Source organism: Spermophilus citellus, assembly GCF_964194105.1.
Source record: "Spermophilus citellus genome assembly, chromosome: 18".
NCBI classification, from domain to species: Eukaryota; Metazoa; Chordata; class Mammalia; order Rodentia; family Sciuridae; genus Spermophilus; species Spermophilus citellus.
In genome coordinates this window covers 15,340,599-15,363,370 of record NC_138200.1, presented here as the reverse complement: position 1 = coordinate 15,363,370, position 22,772 = coordinate 15,340,599, and the positions used below count along the sequence as shown (strand labels likewise).

General features: G+C 50.6%; 2 protein-coding genes across 6 annotated transcripts in view; both read left to right on the top strand.

The window, feature by feature from the left end:
• Nucleotides 1-5,255, top strand: part of EIF3K (eukaryotic translation initiation factor 3 subunit K) — a 9,534-nt gene extending 4,279 nt beyond the window's left edge. Inside the window, exons 5-8 of the mRNA XM_081274325.1 lie at nt 1,096-1,162; nt 1,248-1,325; nt 3,202-3,327; nt 5,190-5,255. Coding sequence (XP_081130451.1) covers nt 1,096-1,162; nt 1,248-1,325; nt 3,202-3,327; nt 5,190-5,221 — 303 coding nt within the window. The 3' untranslated portion in view covers nt 5,222-5,255. The remainder of the gene's footprint in view (nt 1-1,095; nt 1,163-1,247; nt 1,326-3,201; nt 3,328-5,189) is intronic.
• A 6,079-nt stretch (nt 5,256-11,334) lies between these two features.
• The window catches only part of ACTN4 (actinin alpha 4), a 69,966-nt gene continuing 58,528 nt past the window's right edge, over nt 11,335-22,772 (top strand). For 2 of the 5 annotated variants that reach the window (XM_081273758.1, XM_081273756.1), the window contains exon 1: nt 11,338-11,635. In XM_081273758.1, the coding sequence (XP_081129884.1) occupies nt 11,474-11,635 (162 nt within the window). In that variant the 5' untranslated portion in view covers nt 11,338-11,473. Of the gene's footprint in view, nt 11,636-22,772 lie in introns of all 5 variants that reach the window. The other 3 variants (XM_081273760.1, XM_081273759.1, XM_081273757.1) reach the window with 3 other exon arrangements.

Genomic DNA, 22,772 nt, shown 5'->3' with positions numbered 1-22,772 from the left:
GTGCCCTCGAGATTGTAACCCTCCTGCCCCGGACTCCCGGGTCACTGGGGTTACAGGCAGTGCCACTGCACCCAGCTCTTCCCTGGTTTTAAAACCGAAAATCCCTAGCAAGCCTCCTGCGTGCCGGGTCTGCGTGGCCCCGTGCGTTCCTGCAGCGCTGGCTAGAGCAGTGCTGAGGTGGTTTGAGGCCTCGGCCTGCTTCGTCCAGAGCAAGGTCATGGAAGTTTCAGACAATTCAAGTCCCGTCTCAGGAAACTCATTTCATATAAGTGAGTCAGCCCCGGAGGTCACCTGCTTGTGGGAGAGGCTCCTGTGCTCCGGGCCTCCTTTGCCCCTTTCGTGGGACCCCTCTCTAGTCAACCCACTCAGGCCTTTGTCACCTCACGCCCACCCCCAGTGTGCACACATGCCCCTTGAAGCCGCATGTCAGATACAGAGGACCGCCGTGTCACTGGGTCCGGTAAGCCAGCGTCAGGCCTGTGTCAGCTGACCCTGGCACAGGTGGTCGCACTCCGCTCCCTGGAACCCTTCATCATCTGGCTCCCAGTACAGCATCCTCCTGGTTTTCCTCCTGCCTCGTGGTAGCTCTTCTTGGGGTTTGTGGGGCTCTTCTTTTCTCCCACTCCTGTTGGAGGAAGCCCTCGATGAAGAAGTGACATTTGAGTAAAAACCTGCTGGAGGCAGGAGGGCCAGCTGTGGAGGAGGAAAGTTCCAGACAAACAGCAGTGCAAAGGCCCTGAGGCGGGGAGGGGCGTTGGGAGCAGTGAGGAGGTGCCTGCAAGTGAGTGGGGGGTGGGTGGGGGTGAGCAGGCACCCCGTGGGCCTCCTGGGCCTTGGTTGAAAGGTTGGCTTTTTTCCCTATGACAATGTCCAGGACAGGTAAGGAGTATAGGTAGCTACCCTGTGTCTGGCTTCTGCCTGCATCATTTCTCGGCTGAGTTCTCCTGGTCTCTATGTCTGGAATGGGCCTAAGAACAGTGACATCACACATGTTGCACGTGGTGGGGTGGCAGTGTGTAGGTCAGTGCTTGCGTGTTGGTGGCTGCTGCTGTCCTTAGGGACACTGACACTGTGCTTGCCATCCCTCCCCTGCAGCAAGCCCTGGATGAAAACATGGACCTCTTGGAAGGTATAACTGGCTTTGAAGACTCTGTCCGGAAGTGTAAGTCCTTTCTGAGCCTGGGCTCTGTACAGAGAGGGCTGGGGAGTGGTGACGGTCCCTCTCCATCATTCCCTCTCATCCACAGTTATCTGCCACGTCGTGGGCATCACATACCAGCACATTGACCGCTGGTTGCTGGCCGAGATGCTCGGGGATCTGACAGGTAAGACCTCAGGGTCCCTTGTGTCAGTCTGGGGGTTTGGGGGTGGTCGGGGCAGTGGGCTTCTGCCAACTCCACTCTCTGGGACATTACTGGAGGTGCAGCCCAGGGAGGACGCAGGGCCTGGTGTTGGTGGTTCCCTTCCTCGGGGACACCCTGTGCCACTCAGTCCCTCTGTATCCACTATTCGAGTGCCAACTTTGTGCCAGATTTTGTTTAGATTCTGGTCACATGACAGTGAACAAAACAGAAGGGCTCGGGTTCGTTTTCAAGGAGGGAACATGTGTGTGTCCGGTGGCCATTCATGCTGCAGAGGACAGCAGCCTGCTCACGGGGTGGCTGAGAGCAGACTGGACAAGGGGCTCGGGAGCAGCGGCCTGCCTGTCATTCACAGGGCAGCCTGGGCACTGTGGTCCAAAGCAGAGTGACTGTGGGTGCAGAGGGGTCGTGAGGCCAGAGAGGTGGTTAGAGGGGCATCTGTAGCCTGTGCAGGGTCTCAGGATGAGTGTCTCCTTGTTCTTGAATGAAATAACCATAGATAGGAACCTCTGAGCAGGGAGCCGTGATCAGATCGATGTTTTTAAAAGATCCCCCCAAAAATGCAGGAAGGGAAGATAAGAAACTAAGGGGGTGATCACACCTGGGAGAGGAGGCGGGGCAGGGAAGAGAGGTGAGGGTGGGTTGAGTCTTGGGAGAATCTTCTTGTGGAATTTTTGCCTTTAGATGTAGGTTGTGTGTGTGTGTCTTTTTTTTTTTTTTTTTCCCCAGTGGGAGCTAATTTTGCTGGACATTTTGTGTTTGGCACATGCTAAGTGCATCAGATAGATGTTTTGCATATTTAAAAGTAAAATTAAAATTTGGATATTGTGGTGTGCACCTGTAGTCCCGGCAACTTGATAGGCTGGGGTAGCATCGTTTGAAGCCAGTCCAGGCAACATAGCAAGGCCCAGTCTCTTAAAAAAAAAAAAAATGCTGAAAGTAGTGGCCCACACCTGTAATCTCAGTGACTTGGGAGGCTGAGGCAGTAGGATCGAAAGTTCAAGGCCAGCCTCAGCAATTTAGTGAGACTCTAAGCAACTTAGTGAGACCCTGTCACAAAAAAAAAAAAAAAAAAAAAAGTGGCTCAGTGGTTAAGCACCCCTGAGTTCAATCCCTGGTACCCCCCCACCGCCCCACAAGAAAAAGAATATGAAACACACCTTGGGATTTAATATAAGGAAGATTAGGTGAATATCAAAACACAGAAATCATTTAACATAATTGAACCCCACTGTAGCAGGACCTGTACCGACATATTTTCTTTTTATGGTGCTGGTGGTTTAAACCAGAAGAACCTTACCATTGAGCTTCACCAACCCTTCTTTATTTTAATTTGAGGTGGACTCGCTGTGTTAACGAGGCTGGCTTTCAAACTTGTGATCTTCCTGCCTCAGCCTCCCCAGCCACTGGGACTCCATATGCCTCACCGTACTGGTGTATTTTCTTAGGGCCAAAAAGACTTACTGTTAGTGATGATGATATAGTTTTGCAACCATTTTGTCTATTCTGTGGCAAAAAGCAATAAGTAAATATACTGCTCTTATTAAGAACCAGGACTGGCCCTGGGAGAGAAGGGCCAGACAGGAAAGAAGTGAAGACAGACGCCTCCAATGGGAAGGAGGCAGGGCTGAGGGCGCCCTCTGGCTGCTGTGTAGGGGATGTGCCACAAAAGGGCAGGGTGGCAGCAAGGAGACCCACCTGGCTTCTCTGCTGGCCAGAGATGGCAGGCCTGGCCAGGCAAGGAGGGAGCCCTGGCATGGTAGCCTTGATTCCCATGCCTCCCACACCCCATGTTACTGTGGGGTCCAGCTGGCTCACACCCTGTTTGTGCTCCTCGCAGACAATCAGCTAAAGGTGTGGATGAGCAAGTACGGCTGGAGCGCCGACGAGTCGGGGCAGATCTTCATCTGTAGCCAAGAGGAGAGCATTAAGCCCAAGAACATCGTGGAAAAGATTGACTTTGACAGTGAGTGGTGGCCCAGGGTCTGGCTGTGGGGCTCAAGGGGCATCCTTTGACAGACACTGGAATGGGGCCCTGAAACCCAGGTAGAGCTGTTCTTGTCCAGGGCCGGGGAACTTGTGTCTGCCACACTCCTTTGATCTGTCCAGGGGCTGTCCACCCAGCAAGGCGCGGCCACATGATGCCAGCTGGCCTTCCTTGGTGCATGCAGGTGACTCCACACCTGCTGGCCCCAGGGGCTCTGTCCCTTTGGCTTTCCCTTGTCTCTGGGGCCCTGGGGGCCTCCCAGGCAGGCTCTTGAGTCAGGTGAGCTGAGTGGAAATCTGGGGTCTCTACTGAACAACAAACTTGGGGTGACCTGACCGCTTATGCCTCTATTTTCTTATGTAAAAAATGGGACGACAGGGCTGGATTGTGGCTCAGTGGTAGAGCGGTCGCCTAGCACAGACAAGGCCCTGGTTCCATCCTCAGCACCACATAAATAAAGACAGCTATCGTGTCCATCTGCAACTAAAAAAAAATTCTTTAAATGGGGACGACAGCAACAATAATTAGGAAAAACACTGTTGTTTTTTACACGTAAGCCATTTGCTCCTCACATCAGCCCTCTTGTAATTGGCTGAGCAATATTATAACTTTCACCTTGCTCACCCCATGCACTGGAGGCGAGGTAGCAGAGAGCCAGGCATTCAATCCAGAGCGCATTGAGTTCATCACCACCAATACACACACACACACACACACACACACACACACACACACACACGAGGAGCAGTCTCATCTGTGCAGAGCGCGGGGGCTGCTCTCTTGGGCCTGAGTCTCCTCCCAGCTCCTACATGTGCTTCTGGTGGTTTAGCCATGGGAGTTGGTACAGTGTGGCTTCTCCGTACCAACCCGCTAATTTGGAACTGAAGGAAGTGGGATTGAGTGACCGCCCTCTCTGTGCCCAAGATTGGGGACCTCACCTCTTAAGGTGATGCACCACTGGGTTTGAGTCTGAGGATCCAGGCCGAAGTTCGTGCGGTGGGGAGCCACAGGTTGTGCAGTGTGTGGAGAGCACACAATAAATACTGCGACAGTGACAGGCATGGTTCCAAGCACTTTTTTTTTTTTTTTTTTTGGTACCGGGGATTGAACCCAGGGGCACTTGACCACTGAGCCACATCCCAGCCCTATTTTGTATTTTATTAGAGACAGGGTCTCACTGAGTTGCTTAGTACCTCACTTTGCGGAGGCTGGTTTTGAACTCGCGATCCTCAAGAGGCGTGCACCACTGCATCCAGCCCACAAGGACTTCTTTTAACGTGATAGTCCTGTGGAATAGGCCTTCTTTTTTTTTTTTTTTTTTTTTTTTTTTTGGTAGATGGACACAATACTTTTATTTATTTTATGTGGTGCTAAGACTTGAACCCAGTGCCTCACACATGCTAGGCAAGCCGCTCTGCCATTGAGCTACAGTTCTAGCCCAAGAATAGGCCCTTCCTACAGATGGGGAAACTGCTGCACAGAAATGTTATGTAACTTGCCCAAAGTCACCCAGCTGTTAATAGTCGGGCTGGGGTTTTAACCTAGGCCTCTCTGCTTCGAAGTCCTGTTTTCTTTTCTTTCTTTTTTTTCTTTTTTTTTTTTAAGGTTTTTTTTTTTAGTTGTAGGTGGGCACAATATTTTTATTTATTTTCATGTGGTGCTGAAGATCAAACCCAGGGCCTCACACGTGCTAGGTGAGCGCCCTGCCTCTGAGCTGGAACCCCAAACCCAGAAGGGGACTGTGATATGCCCCTGAAGGATTAGTGACGTTGGGATGGTAGCTGGAAGTTTACCTCCCTCAGTTCCCAAGTTGACCCCGCTGTCCTTTCTTTTCTCAACAGGTGTGTCCAGCATCATGGCCTCCTCCCAGTGACTGCCAACATTTAATAAAGATGTGTTGACCTAGCCCTGCCCTGCCTCCTCCCTGTAGGCTTCCTGTCTCTGCCTGGCCCTCCAGGGGGAGGCCTCTCCCTGCCTGCAACCTGTGGCCTTCCTCCTCTTTTCTTACCTCCCTTTTTTCTCCCCTTGACTTCCTCCCTGGCCCCACCCCAGCAGCTAGCAGGCCACCCACCCCCACCTTCCTGACCTGTGAGGTCTCCGTGGGGAGGGCCAGGTGAGTCAGCCAGGAGGGGAGGGTGTGTGTGGCTGTGGGCGCCCAGCCCTGCAGCCCAGGGAAGCGCTCTCTCCACATCCTGGCTTGCTCTGCGTCCTTGGGCCAGTGCCCTGTCTAATCCCCAATTTCCTCATCTGGAAGAATGTGCCCTCTGCTGGCCTTGGGCGGGACTCAGGCGCTCTCTCCAGTGAAGGTCTTAAGCCAGGGCCGCGGTCTTGCTCGAAGAGGGGGAGCCAGTGTTCATTTCAGACTCAGAAAGGGTTTGTCACCAAGGTGGCAAACTATTCCTCAGCACCTTCTGTGGGGAGACTTCACCAGACATTTGGGACTTGCTCCTCAGAGCAAAGTGTCAGAGCCAGGCAGTCATCCTCCCCGAGTCCTAGCTCATGTCACTTAATCCCTAGCAGAGTGACTTTCATTCTCGTGGCACACACAGGCGTTCCAGGTGTTCTGGCAGTGACCAGCCGCCCTGAGCCTGTCCTGGGGAGGTGGAGGAACTGAAATGCCATGGTGGTGATCCAGCCTCAGGGGAGACGCAGAGCCATCTTGCCTGTGAGCTTTGCCTGTGGAGAGGCAGCAGGGCACCAGCGCTTGGCTACCCAGCCCTGTGCATTCCTCCTAGGGCCCTGTCCTGGGGAGCGAGGGTGGGGCTGGCACCTTTGCCCCGGGTTCCAGACCTGTGCAGGCACCAGGAACTAGGAAGTGTCCTGACCCTGGGGACACAGTGAACGTTTGTTTATGCAACTGTGGAGCCAGGAGGGGGATGAAAGAGGACTGGGAGCTACCCCCACCCACAGGACTGTGCAGATTATTCAGATACCCCTTCTGTGTGGGGACAATCACCAGGCACCTATTTGACAGGAGCCATCATGTAGGACACAACATGTAAATCTGGCCATGGCCACTCTGCATGAGAAGAACGAAGGACCTTGCTGTCTGACGTGGTTAACACCTGTAATCCCAGTGACAGAAGGCTGAAGCTGGAGGATCACAAGTCAAGGCCAGCCTCAGCGATTTAGTGAGGCCCACAGCAATTTAATAGATTTTAAAAGATAATTAGGCCTGGGGATGTATTTTAGTAGTACAGCACCCCTCGGTTCACAGTTCAGTCCCTAGTACCGAAAAAAAAAAAAAAGGAATGACCTTCGGAAGCTGTGTCAGGCCTGCTCTCACTCCACAGGGCGTCTTCTGAGCAGTTGACAGTAGCTAAAGACTGCCTGGGCTCCGACTCTTGTGGCTTTTGGGCATGTTGGTTCACCTCTCCTGTGCCTCAGTTCTGTGCCTGGGGTTTGTGCCCCTTCTCAAGTTGTGAATTAACGCCTCCAAAGACTTCAGGACAGACTTGGCACCTACGAGAGATAAACATATTGCTCTCTCCAAATTCCATTCTGGTGATTGTTCCTGTGCCTGCTTTGGCTCGGGGCTGCTGTTCTAGCTGCAACAATGGCGTGGAGGCTGGGCCCTGTGGTCCACCTCTAATCCCAGCAGTCTGGGAAGCTGAGGCAGGATTGTAAGTACAAGGCCATCTGGGCAATTTAGTGAGACCCTGTCTCAAAAAGGGTTCAGGCAACGCCTGTAGTCCCAGTGGCTCAGGAGGCGGAAGGAGGATTGCGAGTTCAAAGCCAGCCTCAGCAAAACGGAGGCACTAACACTCAGTGAGACCCTCCCTAAATATAAAATAGGGCTAGGGATGTGGCTCAGGCGGCCCCTAAGTTCAACCCTGGTACAAAAAAAAAAAAAAGTGGGGTTGTATTCAGTAGAGAACCATGGATTTGATCCCTAATATTGCAATAACGATGACAATGGCAAAAAATTGTTTTTTTACAGGAGCTGGGAGAGTAGCTTGGTGGTAGAGTACAGGCTTGGCATGTATGAGGCCTTGGGTTTGGTCCCCAGCACCAAAAAAGCCACACAGCAATGGTTATGGAACAGAATTAGTTCTGACTGAAGTCTCAGTGGTATAGAAATGGAGAACTAAAGCCCCTTCTGGCCCCTTCCTGCCCCCTTGAACCCCCCTCCCTGGGACCTCTAGACATGCCAGCTGTTACCACTACACTGTCTGCAGATGGCTGCCAGGTGTAGCCCCAAGGCTGGCAATCAGAGGACCTCACTGGCTGGGGTCACCTGCTCCAGCTCTGGGCCTTTGGTCTGGGAGGTTTCAGTATCCACCATGAGCAGGTAGGGAGAGACTGGTGGCTCTGCACCTGAGGGACATCCCTGTCCCCAACCTTCCTCACCAAGATCAGTGCCAGAGTCCTGAGTTCAAATGAGGCAGGTGGAGGCTGCCCCGCCCCAGCCCAGCTTGGGGAGCAGCAAAAAGGCCTGGGATCTTCAGCCAGGTGCTGCATCCCCTGGGAAAACAAGCCACAATTGGGGCTGCTTACTGTTGGTGTCCTTCACATGCCTGTGGGACAGGGGGACAGGATCCCTGAAGCTCCTATACCTGGCGGAGCCCTGTCTTCTAATCCCTATCCCCAAGTAATTGGACTTGCACAGAATCCCTTCCTATCACACAGTATATGTTCATTGGTGCTGGGAATTGAACTTGGGCACTTTACTGCTGAGCTACATCCCTAGTCCTTTTTATTTTGAGACAGGGTCTTGCTAAGTTGCTGAGGGTCTCATTAAATTGCTGAGGCTGGCCTCACACTTGCGATCCTCCTGCCTCAGCCTCCCAAATGACTGAGTTTACAAGGCATGTTCCACCACACTCAGCTCATTTTCAGTTCTTTGTTGTAATTTAACTCAAATACCTCACCTTCCCAACAGCCATTCCCCTCATTTCCTTCCTACTTCAATAAAGTTCACACTTGGTTGCATACTTCCCTGTTTGCTCAGGTCCCAAACCTGGAAGCTGCCCTGATTCCCCCAACAAGGCCAAATATATGGCAGTATAATAAGCTTCACTTTCCCAAATCTTTCCATGTCTCCCTCTATGGCATTGTGCTCTGGCCCTAGTCCTGTCCAACTCCACCCTGATATTACAGCAGCCCCCTCTCTGGGCTCTCTGTGCTTGAACTTCTCCACTCTGTGGCCCTCATGCAGCCAAAGGGCCTGTGAACAGCTGAATAACATCCCAGCCTCTTACTGAAAATCTCATCTTCCAATTGCATTTAGAATAAAATTCTGAGATAAGGGTCTAATTCACTGGTAGAGCACTTGCCCATCATGTGAGAGGCCCTGGATTCCGTCCCCAGCACCACTTAAAAAAAATCAAATTCTACACCATGCTTTAAGCCCATTCATTCAGAACTCCTACTCCACCAGACACTGCTTCAGGGACCAGGCATACAGCAGGGACCAAAACAAGACCTGCTCCCTTGTGGGCTGATATTCTTGGGGAGGAAATGGACAAGACACATTGCGGGGAATATGTCGGGTGGTGTGTAGATGGTGAGGTACTGTAGACAAAAGTGCAGGAGGGTTGAACCTCCTGCTCGAACATCCGAGGCAAGTGCTCTACCCCTGGCTCACCCCCCAGCCCCAGGATGCCATTTTACATAAAGTGGTCAGGGAAGCGCTTGCAGAGGAGGAAACATTTCTGCAGAGACCTGCAGAAGAGGGTGCCATAGGCCACCAAGATCCAGAATCTGGGGAAAGTGTGTCAGGCAGTGGCAACAACGTGTCACCAAGTACAAAGGCTTTGAGGCTGAGGGTGGAGCCTGGCATGTTGGAGGAACAGCAAGGTCAGCAAGCTAGGGGGAGAGGGGGTGAGCTAGGAGCTGTGGGGACCAGGACACGGAAGACCCAGGTCTGGCTGAAGCCCCAGGACTTTGAACTGTTACAAAATCTGGGCTGGGCCAGGCAGGGCCCCGCAGGCTCCTCTGCGTCTTTTCCTCCTTTCCTTGACTTTTGCTTTTCCTCTGAGTGTGGGTTCTGAGCAAAGGAGGGAGGGACATGATCTGACTCAGGCTCTCAGGGCATCACTTGGCTCCTTACAGGAAAGAGCATGCAAGAATGCAGGCTGGGGGCTGGGTACAGGGAGGAGACTGCTGCAGAGGTCCAAAGGAACATGAGTGAGGGTGGACAGAACCAGGATAGGGCTCTGAAGTGGATGGGTTCTGCATGTGCTTTGAAAATGTAATGACAAAATTTCCCAGAGAACTGTCTGCAGGTAGGACAGGAGAGTGAGGGATGACTGTAAGGCTTTTCTAAATAGCCAGAAAGATGGGGATGCCATTAACTGAGGACTGCAAGGTGATCTGGTTTGGGGGGCAGATCAATTAAACTCAGGAACACAGTTTCCCCCGCCCTGCCACCAGTATTGGGGATTGAACCCAGTGGTGTTTAACCATGGAGCTACATCCCCAGCCCTTTTTAACTTTTATTTTTAAATATTTATTTATTTAGAGATAGAGTATTGCTAAGTTGCTCAGGCTGGCTTTGAATTTGCAGTCTTCCTGCCTCAGCCTCCTGAGTTGCTGGGATAACAGGTGTGCACTATTTATATTTGAGATGCCTGTTAATGTGGCAATATCATTTTTTTGGGGGGGTTACCAGGGATTGGATTCAGGGGCACTCAACTATTGAGTCACATCCCCAGCCCATTTTTATATTTTATTTAGAGATAGGGCCTCACTGAGTTGCTTAGAGCCTTGCTGTTGCTGAGACTGGCTTTGAACTTGTATTCTTCTTGCCTCAGCCTCCTGAGCTGCTGGGATTAGAGATGTGCACCACCACCCCCAGCTGCAATATCATTTATCTGTATTTGTTTGCTTATTTATTGTTGCCCTCTCCACTATAATGATAGCCACTTGAGAACTGACCAGGCATATCATGCTCTTCACTATACAGAGGCCAAGAATGGTATGTGGCACAGAGTAGGTTTTCATTAATTGTTTGTTTAATGAATAATGAAGGTAGCCAAGCCCCAAAATCCTCTACCTTCTCACTTTGCTGGTACCTATTCCAATCTAACTTCCATGACCATTTTATAAATCCTTGAGGTCCTTGTGCAAATGCCATCCTTTGCCAGGTGTTGGGGCACAGGCCTGTGATTCTAGCAAATCAGAAGGCTGAGGCTGGAGGATCACAAGTTTGAGGTCAGATTGGGCAATTTAGACCCTACATCAAAATGAAGTGAAAAATGAACTGGGGATATAGCTCAGTATTAGAGTGCCCTGGGTTCAACCCCCAGTGCCCCAAAACAGACAAACGTGTGGCTTCTCCGTGAAGCCTACTCTGAGTACTTCATTTACATTCAGTTATGCTTGACTTTTGGCCACAGTGTTGGAATATACTATATACTTTTTTTCCTTCCTGGTACTGGGATTGAACCCAGGGCCTCGCACATGCTTGGCAAGCGCTCTACCACTGATCTATATCCTCAGCACCCCACATCACCTTTATAAAAAAAAAAAAATTGTTACTGGAAATTGAACTCAGGAGCGTTTGACCACTGAGCCACAACGCCAGCCCCTATTATTTTTTATTTTGAGACAGTGTCTCTCTGAGTTGCTTGGTGCCTCGCCAAATTGCTGAGGCTGCCTGTGAACTTGGGATCCTCCTGCCTCAGCCTGCAGAGTAGCTGGGGTTACAGGAGGGCGCCATCGCGCCCGGCACTATGCACATTTTCTTAACATTTCGTTCTGTCTTTAGTGCATAAAACACGGCCTGGCACACAGCAGGCGTTCGATAAACACTTGTTGTGTTCGGCGTTGCCCAACGGAGAGTACGTTCTCAAGCCGAACGGTGAAGAACCGATGATTCATTCATGACTCTAGCCCCGCCCGCAACGCGAATGACGTGCGCGCTCACGTACTCGAGTGGAGGAGCAGGTGAACTGCGCAGGCGCCGAGCTCCGGGTGGGTGGTATCAATTCATCAGGTGCGCGCGCGCGGGAGGGCGGCGGCGGCGGCTCGGTACGCAGGCGCGGCGGGCAGTGCGCAGGCGCCGGCGGAGGGCGGGCTGAAGCAGCTGAAGCAGCAGCAGCAGCAGCGGCGGAGGCTCCGGCATAGGGGCGGGAGCTGAGGCGGGAGCGGACCGGCTGGTGGGAGAGCGAGAGGCGGCGGAATGGTGGACTACCACGCGGCGAACCAGTCGTACCAGTACGGCCCCAGCAGCGGGGGCAATGGTGCTGGCGGCGGGGGTGGCATGGGCGACTACATGGCCCAGGAGGACGACTGGGACCGAGACCTGCTGTTGGACCCGGCCTGGGAGAAACAACAGCGCAAGGTGCGCGGCCCTCGGGCCGGACGGGCTGGAGGGGGTCTTCCTGGGGGGGATGGGAAGGGGATTGAAGGTCCTGGAGGGAATTAGGGGGTCTGTGATGGGAATTGGGGGTGCTGAAAAGGAATTGGCGGGCCCAGGAAGGGCTTTGGAGTCCCAAAGAGGAATCTTAAAGCTTGAGGAAGGAATTGGGAATCTGCAAAAATTGGCGCCGGGGTAGGGAATATGGGAATCTGCAAAAAGGAATCTGGAAGCCTAGTGAAGAATCGGAGGGTCTGGGCGGGGAATTGGAACCGGGGCGAGGACTGGGGAAGCTGAAATGGAATTGGGACCTGAGGCAGGACTGCAGGGTCGCAGAATGGATTGGGAGGGCTAAGGGGAGACATGGGGCCTGGGAAGGGAATGCGTGGGCCAGACTAGAACGTGGGACCCGGGAGCCCGAGTGTGGAGGGGATTATTCGAAGCGCCGAAAGTCAGAGATTGGAATGGGGGGAGCTTTAGGGTGAGGGAGTTCTAAAGGACACCAAGAACCAGGAAGTCTGAAGATAGAGTGGGGGGACCCAGAAAGGGACTGTGAGGTGTGAAGAATTGGGGGAGGATTAGGGAGTCTGGGGAGACACAGGGCTAAGCAAGAAAGGTGTGAAAAGACACAGATATGGGGTGTGAGGGTGGATAGGAGTGCTGAGGAGGTCTGGGGGGACTGGGGACTAGGGTACTCAGGGGAGGAGTTAGGGACTTGTGAATAAGACGTTTTTGAAGGGGATGAGATTTATTTGGGGTACCCCATTCTAAAGGGAAGAGGAAGACAACTGGAAGGGGAGTTGATGGAAGGGAAAGCCATGGGGGACACAGGGAGGGTTTTGGAGCATTGATGGGAGGCTGAAAAGCCCAGTCCTGGGTTGGAGAGCCTGGCTTGATGGGGTCTGGGCAAGGTGAGGACGGTGGGAGGGACTGTGAGCTGGAATGGCGGATGGTGGGAGGGAGGTGAGTTTAGTAAAATGAAAGTCTCCTTAGGATGATGGATAAACTAAGGAATGGGGGAACAGGTTGGGGAGAAGAGAGTGTCCCCAGAATTGTGCCTTTTTTGACGGGGTTGGGGAGAACAGGTGAAGGAATTCCATAGTGAGTGTGTTTTGGGGTGTGGAAACAACTTAGGGGGGGCCCACAGTAGTGAAAGGGAGGTCAGAAGTAAGTAGGAGGCCGGGAAGGTGTTGGTGTGTGGGGTGGATAATCAGCGTGGCTGAGAGGGGGAGCTCTTAGTGACATAAGAGGTTTGAGTGTGTGCAGGGAGAGCTAAAGAAAGAACTTGTCGAGTGGGCGGCCTGGGGAGGGGGCTGCTCAGCAGTGTCGCTGGGAAGAGGGCGGAGGTACTCGAATTTAGAAGCTTTTAATGTGTCCTGGAGGCCTGGGCTTTCTTTCCAGGTTTCTTGCTGACGTCTCTGTGGCCTTGGGCAAGACCCCCCATCTCCCAGGCAGTCTGTCTCCTCAAAGGAGAAGGGATAGAGAGAGTTCCTTTGGAGATTCCACAAAGGTGGACTGTGTGCAGTTGGGACCTGGGGAGAGGACTCTGAGTTCCTCTAATACCTGCTACTGTAGATTCTCAGGAAGGGCCAGGTCCTAGTAGGTCTGGGGGAGATTTTTCAGGACCACGGGCCGACTCAAGGGGTGTGCACAGAGAGTGACGGAAGCCCTTTGCAGGTGCGAGCTGGTGCTTGGGACGGTGCAGGCTGCCCAGTCTGGAGGGCGAGGGTGGAGGAGCAGCCGTTCCAGGGCAGCCTGAGGTGGGGCCTGGCATAACCTTGGCTAAATTACCAACGTCAGCGTGAATGTCCTCATCTGTCATAATGAGGGTGGAGAGTGGCAGCGGCTTGGTGGGGGTGTTGTCCTCCATTGCTCCACCTGCTGCAGGGTGGTCCTATAGAGATTGCTGACATAAAAATGCCTTTTGAGGGAAAAGGGGAGTTCTAGGCTGGAGTCTCAACAGTACTTTATTGCCCAAGTCAGTGCCAGGTGGAAAAAGGTTGAGAGTTGCCAAGGCACTTGGAAAGTCGGGAGGGGATCAGGGAGCCAGGGGTTGATTTTGAGTGGTCTGTCTTCCTCTGGGAGACCTCCTGTCCCTGTTTTCTCAGGTGTTGTAGCAGGACTTCCCTCTTTCTGTCTCCCACTTGGCAGTGCCTCCCTTTGCTAGCTCTCCACTCCCTCCTGGGAGTTAGGGTGTGTGCTTGCTCGTGGTCATAGTCTCCCTTGGCCTCCCTTGGCCTCAGGGCGAGGCTGGGCACATTCAGACCCTGGGTGGGAACCAGGACTCACCGGAATCCATCCAGAGCCTTGCTGCATGTGTCACTGTCTCCTCCTACTTCCTAACTGCCTTCCTCCTGGCCAGCACAGTTGAGGGAAAAGCTGGCTCATGACCTCCAATACCAGCTGCTTTAGATTCTCAGGAAGGGCCAGGTTCTAGCACGTCCTGCTTTATACCTACACTAGCAAATATTCACGCCTAGCTTTCTTTAGGGGGAAAGTGTTGTTTCAGCTCTGCCCTTTCCCGCTCTGGAGCAGGAATCTATCATGACATGGGTGAAGGAGTGAGGCGAGGGAATACACCCGCTAGTGTTCTTTCCGTCCCATGTAAGAGAATCTCCCCACCCACAACAGACTGGCCGGATCTCCCAAAGTTACCCAGGCTGGCCTCGAACTTACAGTCCTCCTGCCTCACCTTCCTGAGTCCCTGTGATGACAGGGGTACGCCGAGCTTGCTGGACTTTTTTTTATGTTGCAGTGTCACTTTAGTGAACAACACATTGCCCTTCTTGCCTCCAAGGCCAGGACACTGGCACAGAGAGAGAGTTTCCTGTACACATATACTCACATAAGTGTCCTGGACAAAAGTCTATGTCCAGAACAGTGCAAGCAGGGATTGACCTGAGTCAGGGTATGTGTCTCCCTCTACCTGACTCCTAGGGCCCTATAACCAAGACAGTACGAATTTTAAAAACTCATCTGTATTTATTATCCTTTAAAACAGAACGGGACTTGGGCACCATGTTTCCATTCATGAGCCTTTCTCCGAGTTATTTTTCAAATGGCTTTATAACATACCTAGGGAAGTTTATAGTTTTGTTCCTCTAAATACTAATCAAGGCATTATCTAATAAGTAGGTTATGCAACAGTTTTTACATGGGAAGGCCTTGAGTGTTCTCTGGGGGATTGGAGGATTGGTCTGGTCTTTGAGAAAAATTCTGACTTACTTATTCGTTTATTTATTTATTTTTCTTTTTTGAGCCAGGGTCTTGAGTTGCCCAGGCTGTTCTCAAACTCCTGGGCCCAGATGATCCTTCCGTCTAAGCCTCTCTGGTAGCTGGGAGTAAATTCTTGAGTAATTACAGTCTGCAGTTCCCTCTCTCAATTTCTAAAGGGGCCTGAGTAGCCCTGCCAACTCCTGCTCTCATGGAGGGGTGAGGTCTCTTGACAGTTACCCCCAAACTTCTCATAGCAGCAAAGGGAAAGGCCTTGCTTGCTAAACTTGTGTGGTCATTGAAACATCACTATTTACAGGGCCTGAGTGTTTAGACCTTGACCTTTGGCTTGAGCTGTATTCGGTGTAAGTTAATTATTTGGAAGTTCTGATGGTGTTTTGTCTTTCTCCAAGTAAGTCTTTTTTTTTTTTTTTTTCCATTTTTTTTTAGGCTGATGGTGGAGGCCCCAAAGTAGCCATCTGTTATTTTGTTCCGTTATTCTAATTGCTTGCCTCTTAGGATCTGGCTAAGACTAAGAGGTCCTTAGCAGTTGTCAAAATTGAATAACATACTTAAAAAAAAAGGTAACCAAACTTAGTTGTCTCTAGAAATGAGACTGTGAACTTGCCCTCCTGGGAGAGGGGAGGGGAAGCGCCTCAGTCCCTCAGCTGCTCCTGTTCTGTTCCCTCCCTCCTTCTCCTGGAGAATGTGTTTTGGAATCTAATTTTCCTAATGACTGAAGAAGTAGGTGTGGGAGGCTGGCCTGGGAGCACAGGGTCACTTGCACTCAGAGCTGAGATCCTGTTGTGGCCAGGGGAGTGGGGCCTGCCACTTCACCTGATCCTAGGCGGTTCAGGGCGTGGGCCAGGATCACCCTCTGCCTTTAGAAACACCCTCCCTGGTTCTGGCTTCCAAGACCAAAGGGAGGCTGCTTGGGCAGCCGGGCCTGACTCACCCTCCTGTCACAACCTGTGCTACAGGCTTTCCTTTAATGGCAGCCGATTGCCTGGCCTTGTGTGGGGAAAGTGGGGGAAAGCGCTGGAGGAAAACAGCCCAAGGAGCAAGGGTGGGTCTTCCTGTTCCTATCTAGGTGAGACATCTCAAGGAGGTCAGTTAAAACTGTACACGCCTGTAATCCCAGGGGATCCAGAGGCTGAGGCAGGAGGATCATAAGTTCAAAGCCAGCCTCAGCAACTTAGTAAGGCCCTGAGACCTTGTCTTTAAATGAAATACAAAATAGGCTGGGGATGTGGCTCTGTGGTTGAGTGCTGCTGGATTTACTTCCCAGGACAAAAAAAAAAAAAAAGTAGACTTGCACTTTGAACAGGTGGTCTTAGTCAGGTGACAGAAGGAGCAGGGAAGAGTCTGGATTCCTGGCAGAGCTTCTGGAGTGAGCATGAGTTCCACCTTGAGAACACACATGCAGTCCGTGCTCCTCTTCAGCAGTCCCCCAGTGTGCAGCGCGGGTCATCTGGCAGTGCCGACCAGTGGGTGACAGCCAGGAAAGTGGGGCCAAGGAAGAATTGATCTGGGAAGGCCTGAGGAATGGAGGCTGTGGAGATGAGCGCCGTGGGCGTTGACGGTACTGATTTATAGTGTCCTGGGAATTGCACAAGCCTTTGACAGTTCTTAGGATTGTCCTTTAAAAAATGGTTCCCTTGCTGCTGCTTGTATCTTTTGAAGGAGAGAAAGGCCAAAAAAAAAAAAAAAAAAAAAATTAAGTGAACAGCTGTTTGCTTTGGTACCACTTGCTCATTCAAGTTTTTTGAACAGCCAAAATATCAACATGTTGATCTCTTCCCTGGCATTTAGTGTATTCTAGGCCAGCGTTTTCCCAGCTATACCCTTGTTTTCCTCACTCGGAGATGGCCATGTGCTCAGCAGTCACATTCTGCTCCCTGCCCTCAGTTTGCTTCTGTTCCCTTTCTTTGTGTATTTAGTTTATGGCAATGCTGGGTTACCTCATTCAAGATTTTCTTTTTTCATGGAAATAGGAGGCTAGTGATAGCAACCTGGGAATTCAGTGGTCAGGGAGCTGAAATGCTGACCCGGTAGAGGGGAGTCGGAAGTCTGCATGAGCCGAAACCCACACCAAAACCATCGTCTGTGGAAGTGTAAAAGAAGTCTTTATCCCACTGGTAGTTTGAGAGCTCAAGATTAGTCTCCTTTAGGGTGGTTTAAACTTTGAAAGATCAAAGAAGAGTTACAAGGAAACTTAGTTTCACAGTGTTGCAGTGGAGGCCTCCAGGATTTGTTATAAAGTATCTGAAAGTAGCACAAGTATCACTTTCTGTGAAGGTTGATGAGTTACATTTTAGGCTGGATCCCAGGTATCCAGGAGTGTAAGGTTCAATGAATCCAAGAGGAACAGAACCGTTTTAAATTCATTCCAGCTTCAGTTTAAAGAGCGATCTTAGGGGGAGGGGCGGCTAAGCCAGCTGGCTGGGAGGGCCAAGACCCTGGACCTTTCCAGAAAGCGAGATCTCTGCATATATTTAACAGGCAAGAGTGTCCTTACATCAGTGCTTGGGAAGTTTTATCCAAGTAGCAGTCTCCCTGGGATTATAAAAATCCCCGAGACATTGGTCTTGGTCTTGTGCCTTTTTTGGTGGTGTTCTCTCGTGTTCCCTCCCCCTCCTCTTTTCCCCTGTAAACAACAGAGGCATCAGCTTGGAATGTCCATGGAAAGCCTCTAAGAACTGGTGGGTGCAGCTTGTTGCCTTCCATTTAGTAGAAGCAGCATTTACTCTGGAAGAGGCCAGTGCCCTTTTTCTTAGATGTGATTTATTGAAGTGTTATCTAAAAGTCAGTGGATTGAATTTACTTGGGATTTGCTATTTGCCACCTGTTGCTGTGCTGGCTCCTGTCTGCCTGGGATGACTCCCCACCCCCAACACCCACCAAGAAAGGGGGGACCGGTCTGCATTTCTAGGAGGGATGATGGTTATCCAGTCAGAGCATTTCTAATTTGGGGTGTGATTTTTTTTTTCCATACTTGCTTTTACTTTTACATGCTTAACACATATTTTTAAGTCAATTTGAATTTTTAAACTTGCATTTTAAAAGGAAAAGTTAAGTGTCAATCATGGGTAAAGGGAAAAGTCAGCTTCCCTGGCCATAATTAGAAGACAACTGCAAAAATAAACACATGAGAACAAAACAGGGTTGTTAAATTCTACCTAAGTGCTATCTTGCTGAAGACTCTGGCCTAAGGCCTGCTCCCCTTGTTAAAAGGCAGATTGGGCCAGGTGTGGTGGTGCTGACCTGTAATCCCAGTGGCTCAGGAGGCTGGGGCAGGAGGATCATGAGTTCAAAGCCAGCCTCAGCAATTTATGGAGGCCCTAAGTAACTCAGTGAGACCTTTTCTCTAAATGTCTCTAAATGAAATATTTAAAAAGGAGCTGGGGCCGGGCACGGTGGCACACGCCTGTAATCCCAGCAGCTCTGGAGGCTGAGACCTGAGGATGGTGAGTTCAAAGCCAGCCTTAGCAATTTCAAGGCACTAAGCAACTCAGTGAGACCCTGTCTCTAAGTAAAATGCACAATAGGGCTGGGGATATGGCTCAGTGGTTGAGTACCCCTGAGTTCAATCCCTGGCACCCCTACCACAAACAAGGGGTAGGGTGGAGATGTGGTTCAGTGGTAAAGTGTCCCTGGGTTCAATCCTTGGTATCAAACAAATAAAAAAAAGGGGGGGATTGGCAGGTGTTGGTGAGGTGCTGAAGACCTACCAGTACCAAACAGACGTTCTCTGTGAAGTCCTCATAGTTTACCTTTGTGTGTGGTGCTGAGGATGGAACCCAGGGCCTCACGCACGCTAGGCAAGCTCTACAATTAGCTGCACCCCATCCCAGACATCAGGTTACTAGTGAATCAAAAGGAATGACATCCTCAATGTGAGTCAAGATTTAATGTAGGGTGTGGATACTCCTTAAAAATCTCCATGAGCCCATGAAGCATTTGGGGAAAAAACAGCAACAACAAAACTATCCCTCTTGACCCTGGCAGGGTTTCTAGAGGTAGGCAGGGGAGTACACACACACACACCTTGCTTTGCGCATGCTCCCACCACACCAGGCTCTAACACACTGCTGGTGATTGGCGATCCTTGACTCATCTTTGCTTTCAAATGTTAGGGTTTTTGGGGTTTTGTGACACCAGGCCACGTTGTGCATTCCTCCGGCGTGGTGGGCTGCTCACTTGCCCTCCCTCAGCTTCTTCCTGAGGCTCCGGTGGCCTCTCACATACCTTAGGTCTGGCTGCTCCGCTGCTGCCCACCTGGGTGTGTGAACCCTACCTTCTGAAACCTTATTTAAATGTTTGTCTTCCAAATATCAGAGCAGAGGGATTCTTTGTCTCCCAATGGAACTGTGACGGGCCGAAGTCCTGGAAGCAGCAGTCACTGCCTTGCTGAGCACATCCTGGGAAGTTCTGGCAAGGGTGCGCCAGTCCGGGATGCGGAGCTCCAGCAATACAATAGCATTTGTGTCTTCCGCTTCAGGCAGGAATAAAGACTGTGGTTTGTTTTATGCTTTTTAAAGTTTTCCCCCAAAGGTGTGGGGCTGAGCGGTGCCTTTCGCTGGCTTTCTAGTGGCTTTTTCTTTTCATCTCTTCCCTCCCCAATGGCTTTTAAGAGTGGGTGGAAGCCGCAGTGGATTGGAGGCAGCCGGTATTGCCTTCCTCCTCCTCCTCTGAGCCTGAAGGGAGCACATTTGGTTCTTTAATCTCCAAAAAGCCCAAGATGCAAAGTTTCTATATCTTACCTCCTGAGTAGTAATGACTGATCCAGTTCTAAGAATGTCTTAATTAGCAGCCCTCCAGAAGGAGGGCACAGCAGGAAGGGAAATGGATGCAGTGTTCTCTCTCAGTCTCTCTCACACATTCTGGTTTGATGGTAGAGAAGGCCAATTTGAGGTTAGGAGAAACATCATGGGAGGAAGCTTGCGATGGTTTCAGCATCCAGCCACGCTGGGATGTTGCTTGAGGAGATGTTACAATAAGAATCGCAGGTCCACAGCTTGCATATCTCTATGGGAATGACAGACCTTCCATTACCAAGGCCAAAGGCAGTGCTGGAGGCTGACTTCAATCAGTGTCATCAGGGCCTTGGTATGTGCGCATGTGATGGTTAATACTAAGTGCTTATAGTCCTGAATGTAATCTGGGAGTGAATAACAGGTATTTAGTTGCTATCACCAAGAAAACACAGTCTCACCACACTCAGTAGCCTCTTAGAGGCTGAAGCAGGAGGATCCAGAGTTCAAGGACGGCCTCAGCAACTTATTGGAGTCCTCAATTACTTAGTGAGGCCCTGTCTCAAAAACTAAAAGGGGCTGGGGACGTAGCTCAGTGATAAAGCGCCCCTGCATTCAGTCTCTCGTACCTAACAAAGAAAGAAAAAGAAAACCAGGTTGCCTGCTTATTATTTGGGGAGTGCCACCATATTCAGAGGCAGCACTGGTCAGAAAAAAGGGGCAGCCAGGTGGCCTCATAGGAAAATGCCCACAAGCACACTGGCCTTGCCAGGTGGGGGAAAGAGGGACCTTGTTCCCTGGGGAGAAGTTGGGCCAGTCTACTTTATTGATGAGGGTGTGCATTTGGAGCATCTGATGGCTTTGTGGCCAGGCCACGTGCTTTTTCTCTAGGCATTTAGAGTTGGAATCTCAGCTATGTGACTTCTTAATAGCAGGGCAAAATGTGTCTGTGTCTTTTGCCTGATTTCACAAACACCGACAAATTAAAAAGAACTCTAAAGTTCCCAGCAAATCCCAAGTGCAAATAACTTTTGTTAAAAATCCACATCCTCCCAATTCTGAGAATAAATAAACTTTTTTTTTTCTCCCTATTACACCCCCCCCCAACTTTCTTTCCTTTAAGAAAATGAGTGGCTTTCCATTAAACTGAATGTCTGAGGTAGCCATCAGATGCTTTCACAGAGTGCTTCTCTGGCTGTTACTGGACCGGCTTGCATTCAGAAGGGCCAGTTTTTCTCTGTTGTTTTGTGTTTTGCTTGAAGACTTGTATGGTCGTCCTGTTCTGGCCTATGAAGTAAACTCAGTTCAAAACTCAAAATGTCTGGGAACAGCGACTTGCCAGGCTGGCTCAAGGGCAGTCTGATGAATCGGCCCTTCTTACAGGCTGTTTGCTGGTTGGTCATGGTTAGATTTTCAAGTCCTGGAAGGTATCCAGACGTAAACATCACCAGGATTATGCGGCAGTTACTTTTTTTTTTTTTTTTGGATCACTTGAACCTCGCTGCCAAGACTGTGGTAGAATTTGACTTTCTATAAAACAGAAAGGCCTGTATCAAGACGTCTTTCAGAGACGTTGGCTTTGGTCGCCCAGCACTGTCTCCACCAGTGGGATGAGAGGAAATGCTTAGGCTGGTTAGGGGCAAGGCTTCTTGGCCATTTTTTGAAGCTAATTTATCCTTTCCCTTTGTAGCTTTCATAACTCATTGACAAGGGACATCTCATGCAAGAGAATTCAGTCAGTCGAGAACTGTGAACCAATTTAAAGATGATTGGTTAGCGGGTTGTGACCCTTAGCTCCTGCTGCGCAGAGATTCAAAGGAAACAAGTTTTGACCATAAATATAGAAGACTAATGCCTGTAATCCCAGTGTCTTGGGAGGCTGAGGCAGGAGGATCTCCCTCAGCAACTTAGCGAGATCAAATGTCAAAATAAAAGATAAAAAGGGCTGGGATTTTAGCTCAGTGGGTAAAGCACCTTGGGTTCAATCGCCAGTACAAAAAAAAAAAAAAAAAGAAGAAGGAGGAGCAGCAACAGAAGAAGACAGTGCACTGGGCTCTCTGAGCAGCTGCCTTGGACTTGAGAAGGTTTTGAGCCTCTTTAATAAACAAACACACAGCAATCCTTGCCAAATACGGCCTGCTGAAGGGCCACAGGGTTAGCTTAAGAAACAATTTTTTTTTGCCTAAAAATAAATGCATGTTCCTATCAGACATTCCAAGCATAGTTTAAACATGAGATTTCCAAGTAGCAGTTCAAGCTCTGTGGGTTCAATTATGTCAAAATGCGAGGGTCTTTGAGGAGTGAGCTCCCTGAGTTGGGACTGGCTGGTGATCACCCAGGAAATGAGATGACCAAATGCAAACCAGCTTCCGTCTGCTTTCTGTGTGTTCTTGATTGGTTCACAGGTTAGTGGAAGATAGGCATGTAAATAACACACAATATCTTTCATACAGAATCATGTGCTATGAATTAAGTAATAATAGCGAGCATTTTACCCGTGTGAGAGAGGATTCCAAGTGTTTCATGTGGACTGAGGAGTAACTCATAAGGTAAAGGTTGTTACTCTTGCAGGACACCTGCAGAAAAGGACCCATGGACGTTAAAGCCACTAGCCCAGATGATAGTGCCAGGATTCAAGTCTAGATGGTCTGACTTTCAAGTTTATGGTCATAACATCTGGCAGTGGTGTTAGGGGGCTATTACTGGGGATTGACCCCTACCACTGAGTTGCATCCCTAGTCCGCAGTTTTCTGAGAGTCTTGCTAAGATTCTGAGGGTCTCCCTGGGTTGCTGGGACTGGCTTCCAACTTGTGATCCTCCTGTCTCAGCCTTCCCAGGTGCTGGTTACAGACGCGATTTAGTCTAGTGAGCAGGACTGGGAGAGGGTGGTGAGGGCAGGGGGATTCTTTTGGGGAGAGGACGGAAGCTCTCTGAAGAGATGGCGTTTCAGCTGTTCCCTAACAAGCGAGGAAGAGGGAACCAAGAGGCGCCCCTGAGGAGCAGGGGCTGGGAAGAGAGGCACAGCCCCAAGTAGAGCTTTGTCATCTGAAGCGCTGACGAGGTCTGGAGCCTGGTGGACCAGGAGCCTCGTGCTCTGGCACTGCAGCCCTTCCTTCTGGGGGGGGGGCACCCCAGGAGGCCAGACTTCCAAGTGG